Source organism: Sorghum bicolor, chromosome 8 (genome assembly GCF_000003195.3).
Source record: "Sorghum bicolor cultivar BTx623 chromosome 8, Sorghum_bicolor_NCBIv3, whole genome shotgun sequence".
Taxonomy (NCBI): domain Eukaryota; kingdom Viridiplantae; phylum Streptophyta; class Magnoliopsida; order Poales; family Poaceae; genus Sorghum; species Sorghum bicolor.
Genome location: NC_012877.2, coordinates 1,399,872 through 1,427,807, shown reverse-complemented (window position 1 = coordinate 1,427,807; position 27,936 = coordinate 1,399,872). Strand labels below are relative to the sequence as shown.

The 27,936-nt window shown below is 41.8% G+C and overlaps 4 protein-coding genes across 6 annotated transcripts; 1 reads left to right on the top strand and 3 right to left on the bottom strand.

Annotated features, from left to right (window-relative positions):
- LOC8071430 (alpha-L-arabinofuranosidase 1) lies at positions 344-11,240 on the top strand. The gene is made up of 18 exons (XM_021446499.1): positions 344-491; positions 894-1,084; positions 1,593-1,647; positions 2,133-2,329; positions 2,695-2,825; positions 2,917-3,064; positions 3,415-3,484; positions 6,675-6,820; positions 6,907-6,952; positions 7,046-7,098; positions 7,627-7,771; positions 9,121-9,239; positions 9,355-9,426; positions 9,787-9,892; positions 10,020-10,077; positions 10,173-10,371; positions 10,498-10,641; positions 10,913-11,240. The coding sequence occupies exons 1-18, from the start codon at positions 407-409 to the stop codon at positions 11,033-11,035; spliced, it is 2,088 nt and encodes a 695-aa protein (XP_021302174.1). The 5' UTR covers positions 344-406; the 3' UTR covers positions 11,036-11,240.
- LOC8070373 lies at positions 7,946-8,724 on the bottom strand. The gene has a single exon (XM_002441691.2). It carries the CDS (start codon positions 8,648-8,650, stop codon positions 8,264-8,266), a length of 387 nt encoding a protein of 128 aa, XP_002441736.1. The 5' UTR covers positions 8,651-8,724; the 3' UTR covers positions 7,946-8,263.
- LOC110429832 (aladin) lies at positions 11,498-16,250 on the bottom strand. 2 transcript variants are annotated; one of them, XM_021446498.1, is made up of 15 exons: positions 15,942-16,250; positions 15,790-15,845; positions 15,511-15,678; positions 14,692-14,806; positions 14,487-14,586; positions 14,193-14,375; positions 13,678-13,736; positions 13,498-13,585; positions 13,343-13,418; positions 12,913-13,012; positions 12,772-12,823; positions 12,183-12,320; positions 12,003-12,090; positions 11,844-11,904; positions 11,498-11,737 (listed from the first exon to the last, which is right to left on the bottom strand). In XM_021446498.1, exons 1-14 carry the CDS (start codon positions 15,997-15,999, stop codon positions 11,851-11,853), a joined length of 1,335 nt encoding a protein of 444 aa, XP_021302173.1. In that variant the 5' UTR covers positions 16,000-16,250; the 3' UTR covers positions 11,498-11,737; positions 11,844-11,850. The 2 variants fall into 2 exon arrangements, with proteins under 2 accessions (XP_021302173.1, XP_021302172.1); XM_021446497.1 differs by having other exon boundaries at positions 11,498-11,742; positions 15,942-16,248.
- Positions 17,372-20,808, bottom strand: LOC8071429 (protein ROOT PRIMORDIUM DEFECTIVE 1). Of its 2 annotated transcripts, XM_021466175.1 has the most exons (4): positions 20,336-20,808; positions 18,564-20,082; positions 18,207-18,391; positions 17,372-17,963 (listed from the first exon to the last, which is right to left on the bottom strand). In XM_021466175.1, the coding sequence occupies exon 2, from the start codon at positions 19,987-19,989 to the stop codon at positions 18,778-18,780; it is 1,212 nt and encodes a 403-aa protein (XP_021321850.1). In that variant the 5' UTR covers positions 19,990-20,082; positions 20,336-20,808; the 3' UTR covers positions 17,372-17,963; positions 18,207-18,391; positions 18,564-18,777. The 2 variants fall into 2 exon arrangements, with proteins under 2 accessions (XP_021321850.1, XP_021321851.1); XM_021466176.1 differs by lacking the exon at positions 18,207-18,391.

Genomic DNA, 27,936 nt, shown 5'->3' with positions numbered 1-27,936 from the left:
TTCCGTGAAGAGAATGTGTCTTGCTCGTTTGTATCAGGATGTGGCAGTCCCTAGACTATTAGCATTGCTAGTTTCAGTACCTTGCCAAAAACAAAAGCGGCAGACAGCGAGAATGTGTCTTGCTTCTGTCTGTTGGCAGCTGCAGACCGCCAGACCGCCGGTGCACAGATTCAGAAACAATAATATTGGTAGAACTGTTTTTTTGTTTAATTGTTTTTGTTGTGTGTTGGACTGTTGGTTGCCACATTGTTTAGGAGTACTTTACATTTTACACACACACATGCAGTAGAAAAGAGGGAGCACAGTGCAACGTCCCTGACATGCGGGCCCTCGCAGTCCTCTGCCCCTGCCAGTCCTCCCTCCTTCTCCCACCGCTTCTGGCGCCATTTTGCCTACTTAAAGCACCATGGCGGTGGCGTCCTTCCACCCTCAGCGCTCGCTCACACTGCTGCCACACCACCGCACGCTTGAGCGAGCTTCTTCGTCTTCAGGTGACACGCCTTGCCTTGGTTTCTCAAACTTCTCCCTTCCATGCCAATCGTATGTACTGATCTTGGCCGAGATCAAAGTGTTTGCTGAAATGCCTAACAGAAACAGAAGAGCTTTCCACTGCTTCTTGCTCTTTTACCAATCCTGCAGACTGTTATCAGATCGAATCGTCTAGTCGACATGGCACCGACTAATCGCGATTAATCGTGACTAATCGTAGTGCATAGCTAATCGCTAAGGCACCGATCAGACTGATTAGTCGGACGACTTGATCCACCATTGCTCGCCCTCCTTTCAGTTTTTGAACAACTGCATTTCATCTTCTGTTGAGGATTTATCCTTTATGCATGCGGTTGATAACCTTACTGAGCTAGCGTTTGATTGGATTGGCATGCACAGCGCAGGTGCGCTCATGGGTTCCAAGCAAGTCTACTCCTGCGCCATCCTCTGCTCCTTCCTTCTCTTCTCGGTGGTGACCTGCAGAGATGGTGCTGCCACAGAACCTGGATGCACGCAATCCGCAACACTTGATGTTGATGTTTCCTGGTGCTTCCGAAGGGAAATCCCTAAAACGTTATTTGGACTCTTCTTTGAGGTGAGACCTTGCTTCTTCACTTTCCAGCTGTCAGTTCAGTTCAATCCACCCATTTCTGCATTTCTTGCAACAAAAGGTCTTATGCTTTAGAAATTGGAGTCCCGGTGAATATACAAATTAGTCAACCCAGGAGATATAGTTAGCTTCTCATGTCTCTCTAGTTTACAGTTACAGAGAATAATTAGTATGGCATCTGAGGTTCTAGGCCTCTAGCATTTGTTCACTCTGCAGTCTGCTGTCTGCAGTGCACTCATTAACTAAATAGTAACATTTGATGTTCATGTCCATGTTTTTTCACATCTTATTTCATATTTTTCCTTCTTTCATGAATGCCATGGAATTTTGTCTGCCCTTGCATGCTGGAACAAAGAAGCAGTCAAAAACTACTTGTGCTTGTGCACAACGGTTCTTTCAATTTTCACTGCAACATAACAAAAGGGAAAAAGAATCATGATATCCGTGACTATCCTCTATCAATTCGTGATAATTAAATCATTGAATATTATAGGAGATCAACCATGCGGGAGCTGGTGGAATCTGGGAGGAGCTTGTTAGCAACAGAGGTACTACTATTACTCTTAGCTTTTATATATCGTTCAGGGAAAAATTCCCTGTAAAAGTGGGCAAATTTGATCAGGTTTCTGACTTGGTTTCTCCAACGGAATTAATAGACAGGTTCAAATCAGAGTTCAAATCTTGGCCGTAAAACTACAATTTGTGCTGTTTAAATTTGGTGCAGCACCTTGTCAGCCACTCAGGAAGATATATCCAAAATGTCCATTATATCAGTGGTTCATACATGCAGATGTTAAATTTGGTGCAGAACATGTCTTGCATATAAGAACAATTCTAGACAAGGTTACGTTAATAGGGCTATTTATCCTCATTCTTTATGCTGCTTGTTGATTAACTAAATACACTGAAATTCTGTATTAAATCGTAGAAAAGTAGAAGAAAAACATTATGTATTTTTTCTTTTATAACTGCCACTAATATTTGAGATTTTGAATATTAACATTAACTCACTGTGACATAATTTATCCTTTAGGTTTTGAAGCTGGAGGGCCCTACACCCCTTCAAACATAGACCCATGGAACATCATTGGAGATGAGTCTTCCATATACGTGACGACTGAAGCTGCCTCCTGTTTCACTAGAAATATTGTTGCTCTAAGAATGGAGGTTCTCTGTGACAATTGCCGAACTGGGGGCGTTGGCATTTACAACCCGGGATTCTGGGGCATGGTATGATAAACTTTTCTTTTTTAAAAAAAGTATGATAATATTCATCCTAATACATAAGAACTGGCATAGCTATAATTCTTATCAAAAGAATCTTTTTTTAAGTCAAGAGTTGACACACTACAGTGTCGTCACATGTACAAAATACAGTATATGTTAATAGGTGAAAGTAGGAACTTAGCTAGTGACTTGTCTGTTTTATTTATATTCATGCGGATTCTTTTATGAGAAATGTCAGCTTTCAGGAGCCTATCTAATGGATAACCCTCACATCCTTTGAACCAATGCTACGAGTTTTCTTCACGCATTTCCATTTTCCACTTAGGGACCTATGGTTTTATGAAGATCCTGACCATTTTATTTTACAGAACATAGAAGAGGGGAAAACCTATAATCTAGTCATGTATGTCAGATCACTAGAATCAGTGGAGTTGACAGCTTCACTCACTTGTTCAAGACTTTCACATGCATTGCAAAACCTGGCATCAGCTTCTATACAGTATGTATCTTTTCCCCGACATGGATAATATTTTTGAGTTTGTTCTTTTTTTTCTTTGCTAAATGATGTCATTGCATATTGACTGTTGCAGACATAATGACGTGTCAGACTGGACAAGGGTAGAACTGCAACTAGTAGCTCACGAGACATGTAGAACTTCACGACTTGATCTAACAACTTCCAAAAGGGGAGTCATATGGTTTGATCAAGTGTCGCTCATGCCTTCAGATACATATAGGGTGCGCTGTATATTGCACACAGTTCATGAAGATCCACTAATTATATACAATGAATTGTAAAAAAATACAAGCTTGCTCTGTTTTTAATTAGCAGGCATATATTCAATGGGAACCTTTTCATAATATTGTGCCATACTGCCATCAGAGTTGTTCAATCATAACTGGAAATTAGTCATGCTTAAAATCCTGAATTCAAGACTTCACTATGCTAACCTATTAGATCAATCAGATAAACAATGGTCACTTTTGTAGAAATTTGAAATAAACTTAATCTTAATTTTCTAATGCCAGGCAATTCTTACTATGATGTTTACCTTAATTGCTAACTGATTTTTTTTCTACATGTACAGGGCCACGGTTTTCGTAAGGAGTTCATGCATATGCTTCTGGATTTGAAACCACGATTTCTACGTTTTCCTGGTACTTTCTACCTTTTAGAATGATCAAAGCTAACTATGGATTGTATTAAGCGATCTTTTTGTGAACTTTGACTTTTCATTCCTTTGCATTAGAAGTTGAACAGACTACTAGAATACACAGCTACAGGCGGTCTATCAAAAAATGCTACTGACTCAACTAGAACAATAAAATATAACGACAACACTTTATTTCCTCTATGCTGAAATCTTAGTATTTAAACCAATCCTTCAGTTGTTCCCATATGTTCTTGAGAACACATAACTCTCACTAGAACACACAACCTAGTTAGTGCTCTAGCATGTATCCTTTCAGTTGAACGAACTGAGAAATAATTACAGACAGTGTACCCAAGAGACACTGTGTATCTTTTTTTTTCTCGAACAGCGCAGGAGAACTGCGCGTCATTTCATTAAGATAGAGAAAAAGAGGTACACGAGTCAAGAGACCCAACACACACACAGAACTCACACACCCCACACCCTGGTTACAGGTTACAGAAACGCCACACTAAGAACCTGAACGACCAAAAGCCTCTATGCCTTAAGCCCCCCAGGCAGCAACCTAAACACCAACTCCTGGAGTCTGGAGGCTCCCGCGAAGCACCAGAGTCCTCCCTCTGAGCTAATAGCCCAAAGAACTTCCTGAATACTTGGCCTCTTACCATCGAAGACACAAGTATTGCGATGCTTCCAAATCTCCCACGCCATCAAAATAATCAAGGAGTTTAGACCTTTACGTGCCTCCTTGGGGACAGCAGCAGAAGTTCTCTTCCACCATCCTGAGAAACGATTTGCAGTAGGTTGTGGGGCCAACTGCAGCAGCCCTAACTGATGCAAAATCAGAGACCAAACTTGTCGAGCAAAAACGCAGCCTACTAGTAAATGATTTATTGTTTCAACATCTTGGTCACAAAGCGGACATGCCTCAGGATGGGGTAGGTTCCTCCTTGCTAAACGATCAGCTGTCCAAACCCGGTTGTGAAAGACCAACCAGATGAAGAACTTGCAGCGCGAAGGAGCCCAAGTTTTCCAGATTCTTCTCCAGGAACCAAACTTGATGGATCCTTCAAAGAAGGCAGCGTAGGCCGATTTACTGCTGTAGGAACCATCAACCGATAACTTCCATTTGTATTGGTCTGGAGTTTCTGGGTGCAAAATGAAGCCCTCCACCATATCCCAAATCTGGAGGTACTCGAACAAGACCTCAACTGTACGAGCTCCCTTAACATCCTGGGTCCAACTTCTATTGTGCAAGGCCTGGGCCACTGTCCTTCTCTTGGCTGTTCGCTTTGGAACCGCCTTGAGCAAGTAAGGCGCTAATTCAGCCATGGTATGCCCATCCAACCATCTGTCTCTCCAGAACAGAATTTTCTCCCCATTCCCCACTATGGCATCGACTGCAGCATGGAATAGAGCCTGTGCCTTAGGAGGAACAGGAACAGGAAGGCCAGCCCATGGTCTATCATCATCTGTCTTTTGCGCCCACAGCCACCGAATCTTTAAAGCACAACCAAGAAGATCAAGATTATGAATCCCAAGTCCTCCATATTCAAGTGGTCTCTGAACCTTTTCCCAAGCTACCAGGCAATTGCCACCATTGGCCTGCTGGTGACCCTTCCAAAGAAAACCACGCCTCTTTTTATCAATGGCTTTAATCACCCATTTAGGTAGGTCCAAGGCAATTAAATGATATATTGGGACAGCAGTCAGCACAGCCTTAACCAAGACCAACCTTCCAGCCCTGTTCATAAGAGAGGCCTTCCAACCAGGGAGACAATCAGCCACCTTATCCACTAAAGGTAGCAGCACCTCTTTAGTTGGCTTTCCAAAAGAGAGTGGGAGGCCAAGATAAGTGCAAGGGAATGTCTTTATGGAGCAAGAAAGAATGCTTGCCGTGAGAGCTAGCTCCTCATCCGAACAGTGAATAGGGGAAACTGAGCTTTTGGCCAGATTAGTTCTAAGGCCGGAGGCATGGCCAAACAAATCCAGGAGGTGCTTAATAGTTATCAAATCCAGATCGTGGAGTCTTAAAAATATCACCGCATCATCAGCATAAAAGGATAACCGATGTCGTGCTTGCTGAACAGCTAGAGGCTGCAATAAACCCATCAAAGCGGCCGAATTGACCAAAGAATTCAGGACATCCATAACTAGAATAAACAACATTGGAGAAAGTGGGTCTCCCTGTCTAAGACCACGGAGGTGATAAATAGTGTCCCCCGGTTCTCCATTGAGAAGGATCTGAGTCGAAGCCGTGGATAGGATTAAACAAATGAGGTCCCGCCACCGCTGACCAAACCCCACCTTGCGTAAAACCTCCAAGAGGAATGCCCAAGAAACTGAGTCAAATGCTTTGGAGATGTCCAGCTTAAGAAGGATATGCGCCTCTTTCTTCTTGTACAAGGATTTTACCATCAGTTGAACCAGCATAAAATTGTCATGTATTCTCCTTCCCCTCACAAAAGGCTCTGATTCGCAGAAACCAAGGAAGGCAGCAGAGGAGCTAGCCGGTTAGCCATAAGCTTAGTTACCAATTTGGCAAAGCTGTGAATAAGACTTATAGGCCGGAAATCTTTCACTTCAACCACATCCACTTTCTTAGGCAGCAGGGTGATGTAAGCCGAGTTCAAGAGACGAAATTTGAAGACATGGCCTTGCTGGATGGCACCCAATGCCATCAGTACATCCCCCTTAATAATGCTCCAACAGGACTTATAAAACCTTCCTGTAAAACCATCCGGCCCTGGAGCCTTGTCCAAGGGCATGTCCTTTATAGTAGCCCAAACTTCATCCTCAGAGAATGGAACCTTGTATAGCCCAAAACATGTGTAACACAGGAATGCAACACATTTTAGAGGTAACAAAACACAGGAATGAAAAACTTCCTGTACCTTTTAAGGAATAAAGTAAAGTATTTCGGGAACACATTTCTTGCTTCTTTAGGGTCACATCCGAACACATTTCAGGGAGGTCTTGATTTATTACCGACACAGTATAACACAAATATTTAACACTCTCAAGAAAAAAACTTATGGTGAGTTAATCTGGAGTATCATGTTAATAGCGAGTTAATCTAACATTCTTTTACATCCATATGGTTACCATGATGCTTCCTTCTTTATTCTTGAGTACGAGTACGAGTCAAAATAACCATCTTCTAACATTACAATATTTGCGCATCATTTTTATAGGGGGTTGCTTTGTTGAAGGCGACCAGTTAAGAAATGCTTTCAGATGGAAGGAAACTATTGGTCCATGGGAAGAGAGACCTGGACACTATGGAGACTTTTGGAAATACTGGACCGATGATGGCCTTGGGTATTTTGAGTTTCTTCAGGTAAATTTTGATTAATATCATCCAAGTTTGCCTCTTTTGGTTTTACCATAACTGACCATATGTTTGCTTCAAAATGTCCACAAAAGCTTGCAGAAGACTTGGGTGCTGCCCCTATCTGGGTCTTTAATGCTGGTAAGCAATACTTTTAACTTTATATATTTTCCCCATTATCTATAATCATCAATAGCATGCCATTAATTTTGGAGATTTTATCTTAAATTTTAGGAATTAGCCACAGTGAGGGAGTTGACACTACTAGTATTGCACCTTTTGTCAAGGTAACTTTGAACTCCCTAGATCTTACATTGTTCAGATGATGTAACAGAAAATTTTGCTTCTTCTTTCTTCAATTTTTTTCCTTCATCAATGAAACAAAACAATCACTTTGTTCTAATACATTCAATGACGGTAAATTTGGTTATATTGATAACAAAGAAACCCTATAATGACTAATTCCCACAAATCTGAATGACATAGCCACATATTAATGTGTGCTTGAACAAATGTCTCAAAGCACTCACACTTTAAGTATATATTTTACAAGGGATGTGATTGACACAATTTTCTACTTTGCCATCCTAATGCCACTCAATTAGCTATGATTAAGCCAAATCGCCATATTTTTTAAAAAAAGAAATAAAGTCAACAAAATAAGAATTGGCCACTTGATCACCTGTGCCAATGTTCTTCTTAAAATAGTTCTTCCTTTGTCTCATAGTCAAAACAAATACCACGATGCCAATATGCATTTCTCTGTAATTTTAAATTCATTATTTCTCGAAATAACTCCATCTTTCCTGCAAAAGGATGTACTGGACAGTCTTGAGTTTGCCAGGGGAACTGCAGAGTCAACTTGGGGCTCTGTAAGAGCTAAAATGGGGCATCCAGAACCTTTCCCGCTGAAGTATGTCGCGGTTGGGAATGAGGATTGTTACAAGGAATTTTACGAAGGTAAAGTTTCATTAATTAACATATGCAAATTATCAGTAACATAGGCTTGTATTTAACACAACCCAGCATCTCATTTCCTGTTATCACTAAGATATCAACTTGGACCTTGCTGATACTGATACATGTTTGCATCCCAGTGAAGTACAACAAAAGGAATTATGGGGCATTACAGAATGAAACCAAACCATGGAAAAACAAGACCTGTTTTCCTTAACTGTTTTTTTAGTCAAAAGTTGCGATGTAAATCCAAATCCTTGGAATGACTACACATGATCCACAAAATTTTAAGCTTCTCCCTAATGATTCGATTACAAAGAGAGGATCACCAACGTCTCAGCACTCTGTATTATAGTCCTCCACCTCTACTTCTGAACTAGTATCACCAACCAAATCAGCAACCAAGAACAGCAGCGAGCTCAAACGATGCCGAAATCCCTCTGTAGCTTGTAATCCATGTCAAGAAGCTGGAAAAATGGAAACTTACTCCTCCATTCACGACCTAGAGGCGGGCTTTGCGGGCCCAGAAGTCGACTGCTGCGGCGGGGAAGGGGTCGAGGCAGTGGAAGCGGAGGCAGAGGCGGCCTGCGATTCCTCGGCGGCGGAGAGCTTGCGGAGGCGGTCCTGGAGAAGGCGGACGCGGTCCTCGGTGCGACGGAGCTTTCGCCATCGCCAGGCGAGGTAGGCGCCGAGGCCGCCGTAGACGAGGATGTAGGAGCCCCACACGTACGGGTAGGTCTGCGCGTGCTCCTTCGTCTTCCGCCACTCCTCCTCCAGCTTCGCGATCACGCCGCCTCCAGCCACCGCTCCCGCCACTGGCTCCGGCTCCTGTTGCGGCGTCGGCGTCGGCGTCTGTGTCTGTCCGTCCCCGGCGGCCGCCATCGGTGCGCTTGCTGGTGGGCGCTGCCGCTGAGCGCTTGTCTCCTGAGCAAGTGTTTTCTGAATGCAGAAGCTCATAAAAACTTAGGCCTTGTTTAGATCTATTTTTTTTTTGATATTGACACTATAGCACTTTCGTTTTTATTTGACAAACATTTTCTAATTATAAATTAACTAGGCTTAAAAAATTTATCTCGCGATTTATAGGTAAACTGTGCAATTATTTTTTTTGTTTTTATCTATATTTAATGTTTCATACATGTCCCGCAAGATTTGATGTGACGAGGAATCTTGAAAAGTTTTTTATTTTTTGGGTTGAACTAAACAAGGCCTTATAGATCTACAGTAGCCTCACAAATTTCTCTATAGTACTGTACTTTTTTTTTACAAGATCTCTATAGTACTGTACTGACCTTCTCAAGAATAGCCACTTTGTTAATTAACAATGTTCTTTTATTAATTTTACTGAACAGGAAACTACCTCAAATTTTATAAAGCTATAAGAAAAGCCTATCCAGACATTCAAATTATTTCAAACTGCGATGGCTCATCTCAGCCATTTCACCATCCTGCAGATATGTATGACGTCCATGTAAGCTTACTGCTTCTGATTGTCATTCCCCCCTGTTTAAACTTCTTGACTTCATAACAGAGTTTTCTTACTGTACTTTTATTGGCAGTTATAAAAATATCACCTTTTTTTGTAGATTTACAGTAATGCTTCTTATCTTTTCCAAATGAAGAGTATGTTTGACAGGACATCACGTAAAGGGCCTAAGGTATGTATTTTCTTGTCTTTATGGTTTAATATGAAGTTTGGTAATAGATGCCATTAAATGTTCTCCAAAGGATTTCCTTTCTTGGATCAAGATTCTTTGATTCTTTATAAGATATTTCGTTTTCCACCTTGTTTGTAATTGACACTTACACCTTTGTCTATTGAAATGCATTAGGCATACTGTTGCACTTATATCATGCATGTAGATATATGCAGTTTCCCACGAATTAGTTTGACTATCAATTAGTATAAACTCTGTTTATCAGGCATCAAGAAGCACTGTTTGGCATAGTTCTTTTTCTTATTGGGGTCATCAGATTTAGACAGTGAGTAAATTAACCCTGATATGTTCATATTTCAGGCGTTTGTCAGTGAATATGCAGTTACCGAACCAAAGGATTGTGGTAACGGAAGCCTCCTTGCTTCACTGGCAGAGGCTGCATTCCTCATAGGAGTAGAAAAGAACAGGTGATCTAAAAATGTCCAGAGATTACAAGAGGAATTATACCTAAGTATACTTATAGATACTGACACAGCTAGAAACAATTTCTTCTTGTGGGTTAATGAGAGGGCTCTGTGTGATGCTTCTTTGCCGTGACATCGTCCAGATGGCATGTTACGCGCCGCTCTTCGTCAACAACAACCAACCTGGGTCAGTATTGCTGAGCTTCATGCTTTTGCTCGCCCTAGCCTTCTTAATTTTGTAAAGCTTTTGAAGTGATTATGTCTGAAACTTTTTTTTATCAGCTGGAAATGGATCCCAGACGCGATAGTCTTCAACTCGTGGCAACAGTACGGAACTCCGAGTTACTGGATGCAGACATTTTTCCGTGAATCAAGCGGTGCTGAATTTCATCCAGTTAAAATCACATCCAAATACTCCGATTCATTGGCGGCATCTGCAATTACCTGGAGGGACACTGACAATAGCTTCCTGAGGGTAAAGGTAAAAGAAACCAACAGATCCTTCTCCCTGTAGCCTGTGTGTGTGGTTGATTTAACTCATTTTACAACTGCTGCAATTTTGGAACTCTGAAATGACCAAATCCCTGTAATATCGTTGTGTTTACAGATAGTAAACTTTGGACCTGATGCTGTGAACCTGACAATACGTGCACACCAACTTCGCGCCGCTGTCGATGCAAGGGGATCAAGAGTCACTGTTCTGACGTCCAGCGATGTGATGCATGAAAACTCGTTCAGAAACCCACGTAATGTAAGAGGATGACTGCTGTTCATAAGTTTTTTTTTCCCTATTGCTACCATTTTTACACAAGCACTGAATCTGTCAACTGAAATATGGCATGTCAATGCGCATTTTTTTTTCTGATATTTGAATTGCACAACCATACTCTGGCATCTCCTATGGCAGTGTCTAGAAGACTAGAATCAATATGCAGGAATTGGTCACGTTACATGTAATAAATAACGCACCATTCTCATGTTGCAGCAGGCTCATCTAACATTGAACTTGCAAAAATATGCAGGTGGTGCCAGTTACCAGAGGGTTGCCTAATGCAGGAAAAGAGATGCAGGCTTTGCTCGCTCCGTACTCGTTTACTTCATTCGACTTAGCTCTGGAGGAGTACAAAAGTTTTGCAGAGATGTGAAGTAGTATCATACAACAAAGTTTGCAAAATACTAATCTAAATGAACTGCAATCGTACAAGCTGGGGCGGGGGGTGGGGGTGATGTGTTCTGCATCTGCATCAGGGCTCATGTTATCTTTCTGAGACAGACGATTCTGCAGATGAATAAGTGCTAATGGTGGTTGAATGATTTGTTTTTCTTTTACTCTATAGTTTGGCCTGAGCAAATTGAACTCTAGTTTCTCAAGGCTATCAAACTCAAATGACAGAATCCAGACATCCATATATCTGTAGAAGTTGTAACTGAATCTGCAGTTATTCTTTGCCTGCATAGGTGATTGAACCGCTGTCTTTTAGGCTGCACAGTCCAGATTTCTGCTGCGGGATGTGGCTCGCCAGAACCAGCTCAGGCACCAAATTCCCACGCTAGAATTTTGCCACAAAAGCTCAAGATTACTTATGCACACAGTCTAGATGCAGACATTGCAAATAATATCCGCGTATAGACAAAAGAAAAACTGGTAAAATTAACATAAGTGTACATACAGATCAAATCAAATACATCTGGAGATGAATGCATTCAATAGGCACCATTTCTCAAGTCATAATGTTACATACATGGGATACAATTCATGCTTTGCATTTCTCCTAGGCACATTGCAACGTTCAGTCTTCCAAGTCGCCAATAATAATTAAAACATTCAGTCCTGAACCAGTGAGGTGCTACACTAGACAATGAAAGAAAACTAAATTTAGATTGTCTACAGCAGGTAACACAGATACCAGATCAGAGGTAACTGAAAGATTCAGACTGCTGGAGGAAACTTACATTGGCGTCAATGAGAACGAAGTATCAGTGGATATGTACAACACCAACCACTACTCCAACACTGCATGTGCGGTCAGAACCACATGTGTGAACAAAAAGTAGGTAGCTAAGGATGTCATTGTATTAGAACTATATGTGCAGGATTCCCAGATATCTTACCACAGAAAGCAATGGCCCTTGCTTAAATTTGCTATGAAAAGCAAAAGCGAGTGGCTTTGCTCCTTCTCCAGGTCCCCGAATGAATCCACTAGATTTGAAGACAGGAATTTCAACAAATTAATGATTAAGGAATGTCAACGGAACACGGTTTTACTGTAAATCAGAAGATTCTGTTCTTACACTAGTGATAGTGAGATAAGTGGAGATCTCCGCACATCATATACAGCAATCAGCCCACGGTACATTTCATTTCCATCTTTGAACGACAATGCCAGACGTTCCCCTGAAGCATCCCATGCTAATTTCTCTATGCCTCGGCTATATGAAGTAGTTAAAGCATAAATTAGTGAATGGAAGTAAGATTTTAGGCTGTTATAATGGATGAACCTCCTAAATACAAAGTGTATACTAAATGAAATGATGCAGTGCTTGTTGGCAAATAGCAGATTTTGAGACAAAATTTTATGAAAACTAAATTTTTTTAGTCTTCTGTTGTTTAATGTGAGCTTTCTTTAATACAAACAAATGGTTCTTTAAATTTTATGAAAACTAAATGTTTTTAGGCTTACAATACAAACATATGGTCCTAGTTTTATAAATCAATACTGATTCCCTTCACAAAAGTTACATCAGAAATAAATTACTCATTAATTGTGAATGGGATTACTTGAAAAATTGACAGCCCAAATTAGCATACAAGAGGAGGAAATAATTATGTAGTATAAAGTGCGCATGAGATCAAATGTCACAGTAATGCCTCTGTTGTTACCTAACAATCAGGGAGAAAATTTCTGGAAGTTCAACTGGTAGGAGGTGGGCATCTGAAGATAAAAGGCATAAAACAAATTATCAGACGATAAATATAACAAGCTTTAGCAACATAATATTTGGATGGTTGCCCTTTATATACCTAAGGATGGTGGCTTAGATGAGAAGTGAATTGAGCCAAGTGTCGTCGAGTTAGAAAAGGATAACAATGCAACACGACCTTCTGGATCCCAATTTGCTCCCTGACAGGAACCCAATAAAAATAAGCAAAAATAAGAAGAAATTATAGAATTATCCAATATAGTTTGCTGCAGAACCCAATTTGCTCCCTGACAGGAACCCAATGACTTATACAGGGCCAGTGGACACATTAGGAGTGCTGTCGCCAAACAGAGTATTGTGCTCACTGTTCGAGAAAAAAAAGTATTGTGCTCACTTCTTCACTAAGGAGTATTGTGCAATTGCGCTCCAGCGTAAAGACAATCATAGAAATATAGAATTGCAGTGCAAAAGAAAATGTCATATTTTCCAAAAGCAGGTATCTGTGACTGAAGAGTGAAGATATTACTTACAGACACATATCCATTAGACGAAGACCAGGGTTCTGAAGTCCATGTGTTCGTCTCCCAGAAGTGAAATGTACCATCACTAGCAACAAATGAATTTTGTAAATCTTTGGAAATATCATTGACAAGAAATGAAAATGAAAATTCAAAATTGACCATACAATTTAGCAGCTAGAAGGTAATCTCCACTGGGTGACCACCGCACTAATGATATATTGCTTAATCCACGCCGTATAGGAGTTCCCAACCCTGAAGCAAAAGGAAGGTGTCAAGATTATTGTAAACAATTCTGTATAAATGGGATTGACTGCCTGTATTGAGAAAAAGACCGGTATATGTACCTTGAGACACATCCCAAATTGTGAAAGATGGACTATTACATGAGGCAGATGCCAAGTATGTGGAGAATAGTCAAGGAAAAAATGCCTTCAGCTGTTGGTATTTCCCACAAATAATGGCTAAACCTACTGTAAACATTTCTGTATGTATGGTGCTGTGAATTTAGCAAAAAAAAAAGGACTTTTTGCAGTTAGCCACACTGTATTTTAGTTATTTTACAGTTTAAAAACAAGATATACGTTGAGCAGCCAGGGCTAAAGACCTCTAAACTCTTTTCTATGGCCTCCTGCCTCAGTTATTAGGTCGGTTTCCATTTGTTCCAATGGCACGCCTGTGTTGTGCATAATGGGTTTGGGTGCTTGCGTTGTGTCGTGTGAGTGGTGTTGTACATTTGGGTTCTCTTTCTTGTTAATGAAATGATACACAGGTCTCTTGTGAGTTCAAGGGAAAAAAAGGGAGAGATGAAAAGCAGCAGCAACATTCACCCGATGCTACTATGAAAACTTATCAAGGATATCTCCCATCAGGTTTCCAACAAAGTGCACTAATGAGCTCAGCAGAAGAGCCACGAAGAACATCCACCAGTATCCACTGACCACCAGAACCTCTAGGGAAGGCACTAGAGGAAGATGAGGTGATGCCAGGTTTCATGAACGGAACATTGCCAGGATATGATGCCGACCAGAGGCATATCCCTCCCCTGAAAAGAAAATGATGAACTCAATCTAAAAGTAAAGTATGCCAGCAAATTATTTAGAAACAACAAGGGTTGACTCAAGTTAAATGGTGAGGTGGTAGTAGTAGTACACACTTGCAGGCAACTGCAATCATCTTCCCGCTATTTGGTCTCCACTCAACAGCCTTAACATCCGTTTGATGGTCACTTGTTAAAATGCATGGTTCTTTAGCATCTGTAGAGAGATCAGCCATTATTATGCGGTGCAACTAAGTTGATGGATTGGGTTCAGTTCATAAACTAATAAAACATAGCAAAGTAGGCACAAGGCTGATCCTACCTGAATCCTCAAAGTCTTGGACAGTAACCTGGTTCTTGCCAGACACAAATGCTAAGCAATGCTTGTATGGATTCCAACTTACTTTCTGGGTGTCAAATTCTTCTAGCAAATTTGGCTGGTGAACAAGAATGATCGAATTTGAGTACAATTGTAATGATTTCGTACCAAAAAAAAAATCACATGCAAAGTGTACAAGTAGGAAGCAAATCTAGGGTGTTCATCCCAAGAACAATAGCTAGAGGATACAATATTTTAGAAAGTATGCTGGACGAATCAGTAAATGGAGTTTTGATACAACATCAACCTTCAACTTTGTGTTGAGCTGTGCTTTAGCACTCTGAGTAACATTGTTACCTCCTGAATCATGAAATAAGTAGTCTTACTTACTATGCTAAAGCAATTCAAGATAGATCAGATCATGCAAGCACACTGGCACTAGGGAAGTGAGAAGCAGACAATGCATTCACCTCTGGGCAGGGAGTTTACTTACACGCACATGTATTTGTATGTAGCTATAAGCATCAGTAATTGACAAAACACAAAAGATATGATAAAATTCTGGAATTATCTTATCAACACACATGCAAGTGGTTTAATTACACGGGTATTTCTGGGGACAAATTTGAGGAACATCAAATTGTAGTAACTCAGATAGGAATATAGGACAATCCAATGTGAACAACATTGTAGTAACTCGAATTCTTCAAGCATATTTGGCAGGCAAACCAGAATGATCGAATGTGAGTGTCACTTAATGATTTATTTACTAAAAAAATTCACACTGAGGATAAGTGATTCAGATAGGACAATCAAACTCACATCTAGTGGAGGGAAGACCATCCGCCTGAAGAACTCGGATATGGTGGCAGCCAAACCAGGTGCGGGGGCAGTCTCAGCAGGCTCGACTTGGTCCGCGGCAGGAGCAGCAGGCTCGCGGCTGGGGAGAAGAGCCTCCGGCTGGAATGGAATAGGGGCGAAGACCATCCCCTGCAACACGACAGCCAACACAACAAGGCCCCAAATTCGAGCTCCTCATCAGGCAGGCAAGTTCACTGATGAAGAGTAGTAAGTGCGAGGAGTTGAGGGGAGCGGACTCACGAGCACATCCCCGTAGGCGTCCTTGGCGCGGGCGTCGGAGAGCGCATCCGCCGCAACTGCGAGAGGCCAGAGGAGTGGCGGATCGAATCAAACGAGCGAGCGAGCGGAAATGCTAGATAATAAAAGGGGGAGCGGACTTGCTGGGCGCTTACCGAGGTCGCGGTTGATCTCGCAGATGGTGACGGCGCCCGGCGGAGGGAAGCTCGGCATCGCAGTAGATAGCTAGCTAGCTAGGGTTAGGAGTTGGATTCGAGGTCCCTGGTTCCCGGTCCCAGCGGGAATGGGGGGATTGAGCTGAGCCAGTAGACGAGGAGGCAGTCAGGGAAAGCGGCGGCGGCGGGAGGAAGCGAGCGGGGAGAGAGCGGCGGCGCGACGGTGGGCTTCCCGGCGAGGCCGCGGCTTAAACCCTTTTTCCAGCAGAAGAGGAGGAGGGTAGAGGGAGGGGAAGGGGAGAAGTATAATGGACGGATGCGATGGCTGCTCGCTGATGGATCCAACGGCTCAGAAGAAGCCCACCCCCCCCCCCCCCCCCCCCCCCCCACCCCCCCCGTTGCAGTGAAAAAACTGAAAATTGAAAGAACTGTTGTGCACAAGCACAAGTAGTTTTTGACTTCTTCTTTGTGTTGTTCCAAGCGTGCAAAAAAAAAGTTCATATGGCATTCATCAAAGACATATAAAATGTGAAATAAGATGACCAAAACAACACATGGACATGAACCTGAAACGTCACTATGCATGTACTGGAGGCCTAGCAAGAACCTCAGATGCCAGACTAATTATCCTTGTAATAAGCGTAATAAATAAATTAGAAAATCATCATGAGAAGTAACTATATATCTCCGGGGCGTTGACTAACTAACTTGACTCCAATTCATGAAGCCCATACATCCGCCGTCGAACTGATGATGTGTAATAATAAGATAAGATGTTGTGTTGCAAGAAATGCAGAAACGGGTGGACTCAACTGACTGGAAACTGAAGAAGCAGGCAAGGTCTGGCTAATAAAGAACACTCCAAATAAGGTTTTAGGGATTTTCCTTTGGGGCCATCACGAAGCGTCAAGAACATCAATCCAGGTTCTGTGTGCAGATCACCACCGAGAAGAGAAGAGAATGTGTTTGTTTGACAATGCTACGAATTAGGAGGTGACCTCATCTTGACTTTAATTTGTATGAATTTAATTTGCTGCTAGTCACCAACTAAGGTGTTTGTTTGACAATGCTACGAGATTAGCGTATGACCAAAAAAAATGCATGGCCCTATGTGTATTCAGACACAAATTGCAAATCCTGTCCTAAACCTGAATTTAGACATTTAGTCGTTTTTGGAAAAATAAATAAAATTCATAAGATCATAGAAACATACAGGAACTTTTTTTTTTTGACAAAAACTGGAACCAGGAACCAGTTTGACCCGACAACCATTTGACAAGCCTAACATCATGACCTGAGTCCGACTGGAACACCACATGCAACAAATTTTTATCAGGATTAGGAAGCATTTAGCACGGATTGAATTATTGCTTCCAAAGACCAAAGGTTCCAACTTCCAAGTACCACAAGAGAGTTCCAACAGGTTCGGCTTTTCCATAGATACATTATTACTCGTGGTCGAGGACAAAGCCTACGAGCAAAAGTTAGCCAGATTCCACTACAACCAGGCAGGACATGCTACAAAGATAAGAGACAAGTCAACAATACTCAACTTTGATCAAGTTCACACTTCAACACTTCTCTCAAGTACAGTGACAACTGACTCAGGCAATTTTACTTCTCGATCAAACACAATTCCACAATGATCACGGGAGCATCGCTCAAGCAGTAATCTATACATGAGATTAACTCGGTATGAACTGAATGTTCGTCTGTTCTCAAACAAGCTCAGATCCCTTAGCAAAATGCATACAGAACTTAACGCAATCGAATGGTAGCAAGGACACTAAGAACCTTAACAAAGGGCCTACAAAGAGAATGCCAAGTGCTTCCTTCGTTCCAGGAGCAGGGGGACATTGAAAAAACAAACTCCGAGCTCTTCCATTTCGTAGCTGCAATTAGTGTCCAGGAGAGGGCTGGAAACTGGATCAAACTAACTGGTACATGGCAGCCAATGCTCTCCTAGAATATGAATTCCGGGTCAACGTCCATTGCCAGTCCAGATTTCACAGTTAAGTTGACCTGTAGGTACAAGTAACATTTATAAACATTAAAATACCAGAAGAACATGAACAGCTCTAAGCATCCGTGCAAACCTAAAAACTTTGAAAGAATGGACAACTGAAACCCAGTAGGACGAGATTCTTTTTCAGCTTACAATTCCGTCCAATAACAAGATTTACATGGTGTGATCATGTGCTTTACTAGAAAGGAAATGAAACTAATTTAATTTAGAAATTGTAGCATGTAAGCATTGGTACATACTTCCTCTGACTGTACTTTTGATATCCTATTCCTTCTTGTTTATCAAACATGAACTGATAAAGCATGAAAGTGAATAAGTTTTGTTAATAGATCATCTTTCTTCATCACACTGGGCACCATATTGTAAATAGCTGAAATCACCATGCCTCCAGTTGCTTCACCCAGTAGCTCAGCATTAACCAATCCTACATACAGAAGATCAGAGATTCATAGATCAACCAAGTCGAAAAATGTAACCCGTAATGGATCCCTGGAACCTTGACCCCAAATTTCGCTGCAAGGTTGCAAGCACTGATAAAATATTCAGATAGAAATTGGTAGGGAAACCATCTTCCATAAAGGCAACAGAGAACACACCTTGCTCGGTGACGGAGATGGGGGAGCTCGCTGGCTCAGCTTGGGTAGGCTTCGCTTCACCCCGGGCAGATGATATCAGTAGGTATTTTTCAGATGTAGAGATTACAGCAAGATCTGCGGGGGAACTCCTCAGTTAATTGGTTATTTCCATATGAGTCACTTCTAATTCCACGTTCCAGTATGGAATCACAGAATCCACCTGGCATATGTTATCCTAGCACCTATGACTGCTTGCCAGATCATACTCAGCAGACCAAGTTGCACTATCCTGTTGACATTCGCCAATGTTACGACATCCAGACAATATGAGGTCTAGCATTTTCCTCCGCACAATGTATACAGGGTTAGGCTCAATCAGACATCCTTTACTGTAACTCTCCCTTAGGATGACTGTCTGTGCACTTCCTTTCGTCGAGATGTAGAAAATGCCTGGATATTTGAGAAGAAATTCTCGCAGGTTTACCTCCATAGCATACACTCTTCTGAAGTGTGACAATCTCTCAATTGGCATCATCTTTTCGACCGTCAGGCTTAAAAGCTCATGAAGAACACCAACAATGTGTTTCTCAAGCCGCTCCACATTGTGGATCAGATGCGAATCATTCTTCTCATAAGGTTTAGTGTAGGGAAGCCTCTGCCAGTTCTTGAGTTTTTCCCTGAAACCTTTCTCAATCTTAAATCCAGTTGGGAAGCTGATTGGGAAAGCATATTTTGTCTCTGATTCAGCTAGCCATTTTTCTGTGTACTCCCTTTTCCTCCATTCTTCAACCTTAGCTACAGCTAATGCTTCATCCCTAGAGACAAGTGACAGAGTATCTGGGGATTCAAAGGGTAAATAATGTTGATGGTTTGGCAGTATAGAGGACCTATAATCATCAGGAAGCCCAAGTTCCCTTCTTATGAGCCATAATGCGTGCATATTCAGAGTTCCATTCACAGAGAGCATGAGAAGTTTCTTCAGCCGCTGAACTATGTCGACCTCATTCTCCCTGATGACAGCATCTTCCTCTGCGATCAAGTCGGACATCTTCTGTGTGATCTTGCAGCAGTGGTTTTTCTTGACAGGGTGCACATAAATCTGAAAAATGTGGGGATACTTCTTGAGGAAAGCACCGATCTCAATGTTCAACCCGACCTCATGTCTCCACTTTGACAGAAGTTGGAGAGACGCATATCCGTTCCTCTGCTGAGATATCACCTCATGCAAAGCCAAGGCCAATCTCAAGTTCCTCAGCTGAACCATTAGCTTGTCCAGCCTATGATCCCTTGTTCTTCCCTCGAGACGTGTTCTCGCCGAATCCACAGGCTTTTTCCACCTCCGCTGCACGCTACGATTAAAAGGACCATGCTGAAACGTCTCGCCCAATGTCCGCAATCGCAGAGAGAGTGCGCGAATGTTTCTTGCCTCAGATATGATCGATGCCATTGTGTATTAAAAGTCCAATCCTAATTCCTAAAAGATATGAAACTGCACCGAGAACCACACATGCATCTCTAGAGCAATGGCAATTTGCTGGAGCTGTAACAGCAAGAAAGAAAGAGATTGGACGTGGAGTCAGTTTAGTAGACAATCAAATGGAAAGCACCAAGTTCACATGAATACATGTGGGATTATATTTTCACATGACTTTATAAGGTTGAGTGAACGAAGACGACAAAAGAAGGCAGGGCGTGTTGGTGGCGTGTAGAGACATGGAAGTGTAAATCATAGGAAATTCGAAAAATTCAAGAATGTTCACAGTCAGGGGCAAGCAGGTGTAAAAATAAGATACCTGGAGGGAGTTATTACTGCGGTAGCCGGTGGGCATTTCATCGAACAACGACTGGGCAGAGCCAGAGCGACAGATAAAAATTCATTGCCAGCCAGGATGCAACTATTCCCGGAGAGTGAAGTAGAGCTCGAGACAGTGGCAGACGAGGCTGGCGGTGGGTGGTGGCAGGCTTGAAGGTCGTAGCCTCAGGGCAGGCAGTGGCTCCGCCCGACACAACGCCCCGACCGGCGGCCGAGCGTCCCTGCCACTGCCGCGCTGCCTGTCCCGTCGATGCCGCCCTGCCGCGGAGTCCGCCCGTGCACGCGGTCGCCGTTGCCTTCCGCCGGCTGCCCGCCACTCGAAGACGGCGCTAGGGCTTGGGAGTCGCCGCCGACCGCTCGGGAGAAGTCGAGACTCGAGGTCGAGGATGCGACTGGCGAGTTGGTCCGTGTCCGTGAGACCGTGGCTGCAGGTGCGGGACGGGAGCTCTGGAGAATTTGGGCCGCCTGGGCCTCGTTGGGCCTTCGGGTGGAGGAGTAAAACGAGTAGTATGAAGGAAAAAGTCTATTTCAGGTCCCTCAACTTTCGCGAAAGTCTGATTTTCATCCCTAAACTCTAAAACCGGATAAAATACATCCCTCAAATTTTAAACCGTGCACATTACATCCTTGACCTAGTTTTGAAAGCGGTTTTACCTTTTTCTTTTTATTTATTTTGGCTGATTTTTTTTTGAAAAATCACAGTAAATCACATAAAAATCATAAAATAGAAAACTCAATTTTGTTGGACTTTAGATCAGTAGATATACACATTGAATGTATAATATAGTATGTTCTAGTACAAATTTTTTTATGCATCTTTAGATCTATATTTTTTTAAATTAATTAGACTAATTATAGCTACATTTTCTATGGTCTAATTGTGATGAAATTTATATGGTGAGCTAATTCTTCTATGATTGAGTCATAGTAAAAATTTTATACTCATTGAATCATGTATTACTTAGTTATAGATTTATTTAGGTTTATGCTTGTTAAATTATAATAAATCTATGACTAAGTTATACATGATCTAATGAGTATGAATTTTTTACCATAGTTTAAACATATAATAATTAGTTATAGATTTAATTATGTTTTTTCTAACATAATAATTAGTCTAACATACAAACTATAGCTATGAATTATTCTAATTAATTATAGAAAAACAGTTCTAAAGCTACAATAAAAATTTTATACTCAAGCATACTATATTATATGTTCACTATGTAGATCTACTTATCTGGAGTCCAACAAAATCATATTTACTATTTTATGAATTTTATGTGATTTACTATAATTTTACAAATATCTAGCCAAAATAAATAAAAATGAAAAAGACAAAACTGCCTTCAAAACCGCTCATAACCATGTTATGGATGTAATATGCATGGTTTCAAAAATTGAGGGATGTATTTTACCCGGTTTTGAAGTTCAGGGATGAAAAATAGACTTTTGTGAAAGTTGAGGGACCTAAAGTGGACTTCTTCCTAGTATGAAACATCTTATTTTGGGTCGAATTGATCCAAAAACACCTAAACGAGAGGTTAAAAATAATATAAGGGGTTTTTAGGCTGCATCGGGTATGGCTAAATCTATATTTTTATGGACTATCTTGGGCTGCACAAAGAAATTGTTAATGAGTTTTTTTGGGTCATGCCCGGGCTGCAGCGCTGGGCCTAGATCCACATCTGCTATTGACGTTTTTCCTTGTCCCACACCTCAACCGTGTGTTCATGTGTTTGGTTGGAGGTTGGGTTGGATCCAACCTAGTTTTTGGGGACAGAGCCAACCCGTCCAGTGTTTAGTTGTACTTCTGCTTTTGGGGACGGAGGCAACCCGTTTCAGTGTTTGGTTGAAGGATTAGGGACAGAGCGGCTCCGTTCAGTGTTTGGTTGAAGGAATTCAGTGTTTGGTGGGAGCCAACCCGGCTGGAGCGGCTCCATCCGCCAGATTTTGACGGACGAGTCCAACCCGCATCTGAGAGGAATATTCCACCCTGGAGCCAACCCAACCCTCCCATCCTCCAACCAAACAGCCACGGGAACGGGGGCGCTCCGACCCGGCTGGCCCCTCTCTCCAACCAAACACACGGCAAGTGTGCTAGCTAGATCGCATGTGCCGCGCAAATACGGCGATGGCTAGTGAAACCATGTAGGTGGTCTCTAAACCTAGTTTAGCCGGGCTTTGCAAAAGACACCGCGAAGCTCACAAACGTGTCTTGTGGAAAAACCTATCGGGGAAGTGCACGAATCTCATCGAGACATGCGTAGAACAGAAAGTATTGAGGTTGGAAAAATCAGGGGTTCAAACTTCAAAGGGGTAAAAAGTATGGTACGTAGATTTGTTTTTTGATTATGTGCTTATCCTATTAAAAAACGAACCCATATAAAAAATAACGTGTTTGCTAATTTTGATTTAGACTGGGTAAAACCGGATAAGCTGGCTTTTAAACTTGTCTTAGCCGAGTTCAGTGTCTTGGGCAATAGCAAAATTGGCCTAGCTAGTTTTCAAACCCGGCCAGATCAGTTTAATTCTCAGCTTGGCCTAAAACGTGTGTCAACACCACCCACAGCCCTAATTTCCATCGAATTGATCTACAATAGAAACTCATTTAGAAAAATATGATAATGCGCATCAACATTTAGATACAAGCTCACTAACAAGTAACAACAAAGGGAGAATTAAAGGTTACACCCTCCATTCCAAATTATAGGAAAAAGGACCGAAAAAGTACAATCAAAGAACGTGCGATCACGATGTATAAGAAAAAGAATATTTATAATCCTATATTGGACCAGAACAATGCATGATTTTTTTTTTCCTAAATATACGGAGAAAGTACTTGACTTTCTAAATATATCCTCCTTCTCACTATGAAAACCACGATAGCTAATTAAATAACATAAATCAAATAGTTCAATGAGAAAAGTCCACGTAAGATACTTGTGGACACCTGTCATAAATTCATGACACGTATGCATACACAATCATCCAACACTTACAACACGTGCTCGTGGCTACATATATACTAACGTACCAAAGGGACACTGAAAGAGGATGATGATAGCACTATCCGGGGCTTGGGCCCACGTGTTAGCATGCTGAGAGATGGTCAGATGGGTGCGTGCATGCTGATTTTTATTTTTAGTTATTTATTTATTTATTATTATTATTTTTATTTTTTGCTGCCATGCTGGCACTCAATTGGGCTGAAGGCGTGTAGGAGTACAATAGATTTGATTACAGGCGATGCGAGTACGGAGAAGAGAGGGATCGGAGAGGTTTGGTTTGGGCCAGGCTTTATGTGGATTGAGGTTTAAGAATTTATCAAGAGGCGGTTTTCTATTTATTTGGGTTAGCAATGCCGCCGGTAGAGTTTAAATTTAAATGCACAAAATTTTAGTTAACTAAATTCGAATTACGGTGAGTTGAGAGCTTCGACCTTAAGTTGACTTTCAAAATGTAAAATTCAAGCATTTTACTAAAAGTTTAATTTTTTCGAGAAATCTGCATGATTAGCATTTATTATATACAAATCACGGTGTGTGATATAGGGGGTGTTTGGGACTGCTCTGCTCCATATTTTTCAGCTCCGCTCCACGTTTTTTTTGCCAAACGGTTTCAGCTTCATGCACTCAGTTCGAGAAAAAAGGTAGAGTTGTGAGAGTACCTAAAGAGGTACTCCACGAACTCTAATTTTTTGTGGAGCTGCTCCACGGCGGAGTTTATGGAGCAGAGTTCGTGGAGCAGTCCCAAACACCCCCATACTACCGTATGCTAGGAGGTATAGCTAGTAGCAGCTGGGTGGCACTGTCATGGGCTCATGGCCATGGGTGGAGAGGAAATCCTCCTCGTGAGTGGGCCTTGAGGAGCGTGATTGCTCCTACAAAGTAGTCCCACACGTTATAGGTGCAGCGCAGAAAGTGGACCAACTTGTGTGTGCATCAGTATTTGCTTTTTTGCTTCCATGAGAAGGAAGAAGTACAATTGGTCTTGTTTAGTTCACAAAAATTTCAAGATTCCTCGTCACATCGAATCTTTGGTCGCATGCATGAAGCATTAAATATAGACAAAAATAAAAACTAATTGCACAGTTTACCTGTAATTTGTGAGATGAATCTTTTGAGCCTAGTTACTCCACGATTAGACAATGTTTATCAAATAAAAACGAAAGTGCTACAGTAGCCAAAAACCAAAATTTTTGCAAACTAAACAAGGCCACATCACCTTTGCCTATTCAAGAGAGGAAGTACAGAGAGCCACTCATGGTGTGTGTGAGTGAGGAATAGACCACAGTCCAGTTCAGCCTCTTTGCTCCTAGCGTGTGAGAGAAGGGAAGAAAATCAAAAAAAGAGGGAGAAGAGTGAGATTAGAGAAGAGATGTTGTAATAGATCAAGATTCGTCCTCAAGGTTGTGAAGCTTTTGATCCACATCCTTTATGCCTCTAATCTGAGTTCCACTTCTTTTGGTGAGGTCTTTCCACTCCCTAAGTAGCAACCCCAAATCTTATTGTTATTATCCAAGATCTATGAATCTTATGTTTGTTGCCTCTAGTGGTGTCTAGAGATGAACTTGTTGTAATTCTGGTGGAAGAAGTTTTGGCTGGCTTGGTCCTGTGGTTTTTACCTTGATTTGAGGGTTTTCCGCGTGCTTGCTGTTGGTGGTGTTGGATTAGTAGAAACCTATCATTTCCTCCTTATAAACTCATGTTTCCTTCTATGAATAGGTGACGACTTGGACTAATTTCGCATTGTGGTGAAATTAACTGCTTTCATTGTCACTAACAAGTGTGTTAGTGTGGTTATCCTAACAAGGCGTGCACCAACACCTAGTGCAGACCATGGAGGCGACTTGGGACACCGCCGGGCGTGCAACTATGCATGTTCAACATGTCAGTTTTAGCCCAAATTCAAACTTGACCAAATTGTAAGAAAGTTGGTATATATTTCTTATATTATATTATTAAGAAGAAATGGACTCCCAAATTCATCCCAATCAAGCACAAACTTAGGTGGTCTAGATGTGCATCCGCATAGACACACTCAGCTAAACGAGCTAAACTCAATCCTTCATTTGTCATTTACACGACATTTGACCAGTGCTGGACCTAGAATTTTATCATAAAACATATCATATAACAATTTTCTTATGCAATTTGATAAAACCATTTCTAATTCAGTAAAACCATTTTTACCTCGGCGTGGACAGGTGGACATAGGGCGGTAGACGGGTAGAGGTGACGGGGATGATCGTATGTCGGAGGCCGGTCACCGAGGAAACTCGCTCTGATCGTCAGGCGCTGACCACTTGGTCTGCCTCGGCCCTTGGGCCTCAGTGCGTACGACCGGTTGGGCAGACATAGAGGCGTAGAGTGGTAGAGATGACGAGGATTAATGGGTGTCGGCGGTCGGCCAACGGCTAGGGTAATTCGCTCCAATGCTTCTTCTCTATGGATGGTGTGAGGTTGGACCCCGCCACTTTGATGGCTGATGTTGATAGACCAATGATGGTCGATGGAGTATTACACTACTCTCCCCGTCTCTTGCACACGTGCTGCAGAGCATAGAAGCCAAACCGATCGAGGTGTCAGGGTATGTTGTAGCCCACTAGGCATACCATGTGGGTCTGCCCCTGCATTTGTACTGTGACTGAGTGCATAACCCATACTACGTCTTCACTTTGTCCACATAATCGGCAATCAGCTCGTCGCCTTCCGTCCTTTCTCCCTCCATAGCACCGGCGGAGCTAAGGCCCGGCCACCCTGGGCAGCTAGCCGGGCTCCCACGGGAACAGCAGAGGCGGGAGGGGAGAGGGAGGTGCGTACGCAGGGTCGTCGGTCGGTGCGCGGAGGACGCAGGCGAGGGCGCCAGGCGACTGGCGAGAGAAGGTGGGGGAGCCGCCGACGCCGCCGAGACTGGGACTGCCCCTCCGTCGTTGGACACCACTGAGGGGGAGCCGCCGACGCGCGGAAGATCCGATCCTTGGGAACGAGCCTGAGCGCGAGTGGGGGAAGGAGCAGAAGATCTGCGCTGAGGGACCGAGCCTAAGCGGCGCTGCGAGGGAGATGAGCATCGGCGCTGCGCTGCAAGGAGCCGGCGGTGCGTGGGTTTGATGGGCAACTAAACAAAAGCCCATACAATTTTTTTTCTTTTTTCTTTTTCATTTCTTTTGTTAGCAACTTCTATTTTTTTCTTTCTAACGTCTTTTGACAAATTAGCACCTATATAATTAATATCTATATATCTATATATATTTAAAATAATATATGTTAGGGATCATACTAATGTTCCCAGGGTCCAATCACATAACATTGTGACATAATGATTTCTCTAAAAATATTTTTTTAAATACAAACCCAATTAGGGGAAATTATGAAAAATTTCCCTCACATATTTCCTATAAAAAGGAAAGAGGGGAGATAGACAAAAACTTATGTATTCATTTGCTCTTTCTCAATTGCTCTCCACTCTCTTCTTTATTTATTCAATTTAAGATCAAAATTGTAATGTCTACTGAACTTTTAAGGGATTAGGAACGCTTGAGCATGCTTAAACTTAGTCAGCGAGTCACTACTCTCTTAGCACTTAACCCATCTTATAATATTTCATCATGTTTTTCTTGTTAGTATTACTATGACATTATACCCAGATTTCATAAAACTTTTGGCTCTGCCACTATTTAGTGTCGTTGATGTTAATGACATAGCACAATTAATGGACCATATGAGAGATGTAAAAGCATGTTTGACAAAGACAATTGATAATGATGCTCTAAGTTATGTTCTTGGCATTCGCCCTCCTCCTGAAAAGATACCAGTGCATGACTGTGAATTAGTTGAGGCAGCAACAGATCTAGAAGAGAGAATGAAGACATGCCTCAAAACTATGAAAGCCATAAAGTCCTCACTGAAGCTGAAGGAATTTCAAACAAGAGATGAAATCAAGGAATACTTGTTAAGCAAAAGTAAGATCATCATATGCACAGCCTCAAGTTGCTGTCAAATGGGTACCATTCTCTCACAGCTGAATCAGAGGAATGCACATGCAATTGACTTGGTACTTGTAGATGATGATTTGATGATACAGTCAAGTGATATTGAAACTATGTTAGCTTTCCTGCCGTAAGAAATATTGTACTATTCAGTGAGATCACAGGGCAAGAAAATATGGACTTAAAGGAGTTGCCTCCTATAAGAACAAGACTTACTATGCAGTACGAGTTCTATAAAGACAAGAAATGTTTTATGGATACTAAATTAGAGGTAACCATAAAAAGCATTAGATTTCGTATCCATTTTGTTATTTGTCAATTTCATTTCTACAGTTGAATTTGATCTCCAAAATTTTATACACGAGGAAAATCACATACTTTGTATGCATAACTTCACCAAAGAATTGTTTTCTACTTGATATTTGACCATTTCTTAATGCTTTATGATTTATGATTACTACACTGTACACTCAATAAGCAAATTATTTTTTCTGCTATCTTCTTGTACAAAAAAGTAACAGTTGGAAATATTATTTATCCCAGCCATCACTTGCACCATTTGGATGGGTTGGAATTCCCAAAAACATGTT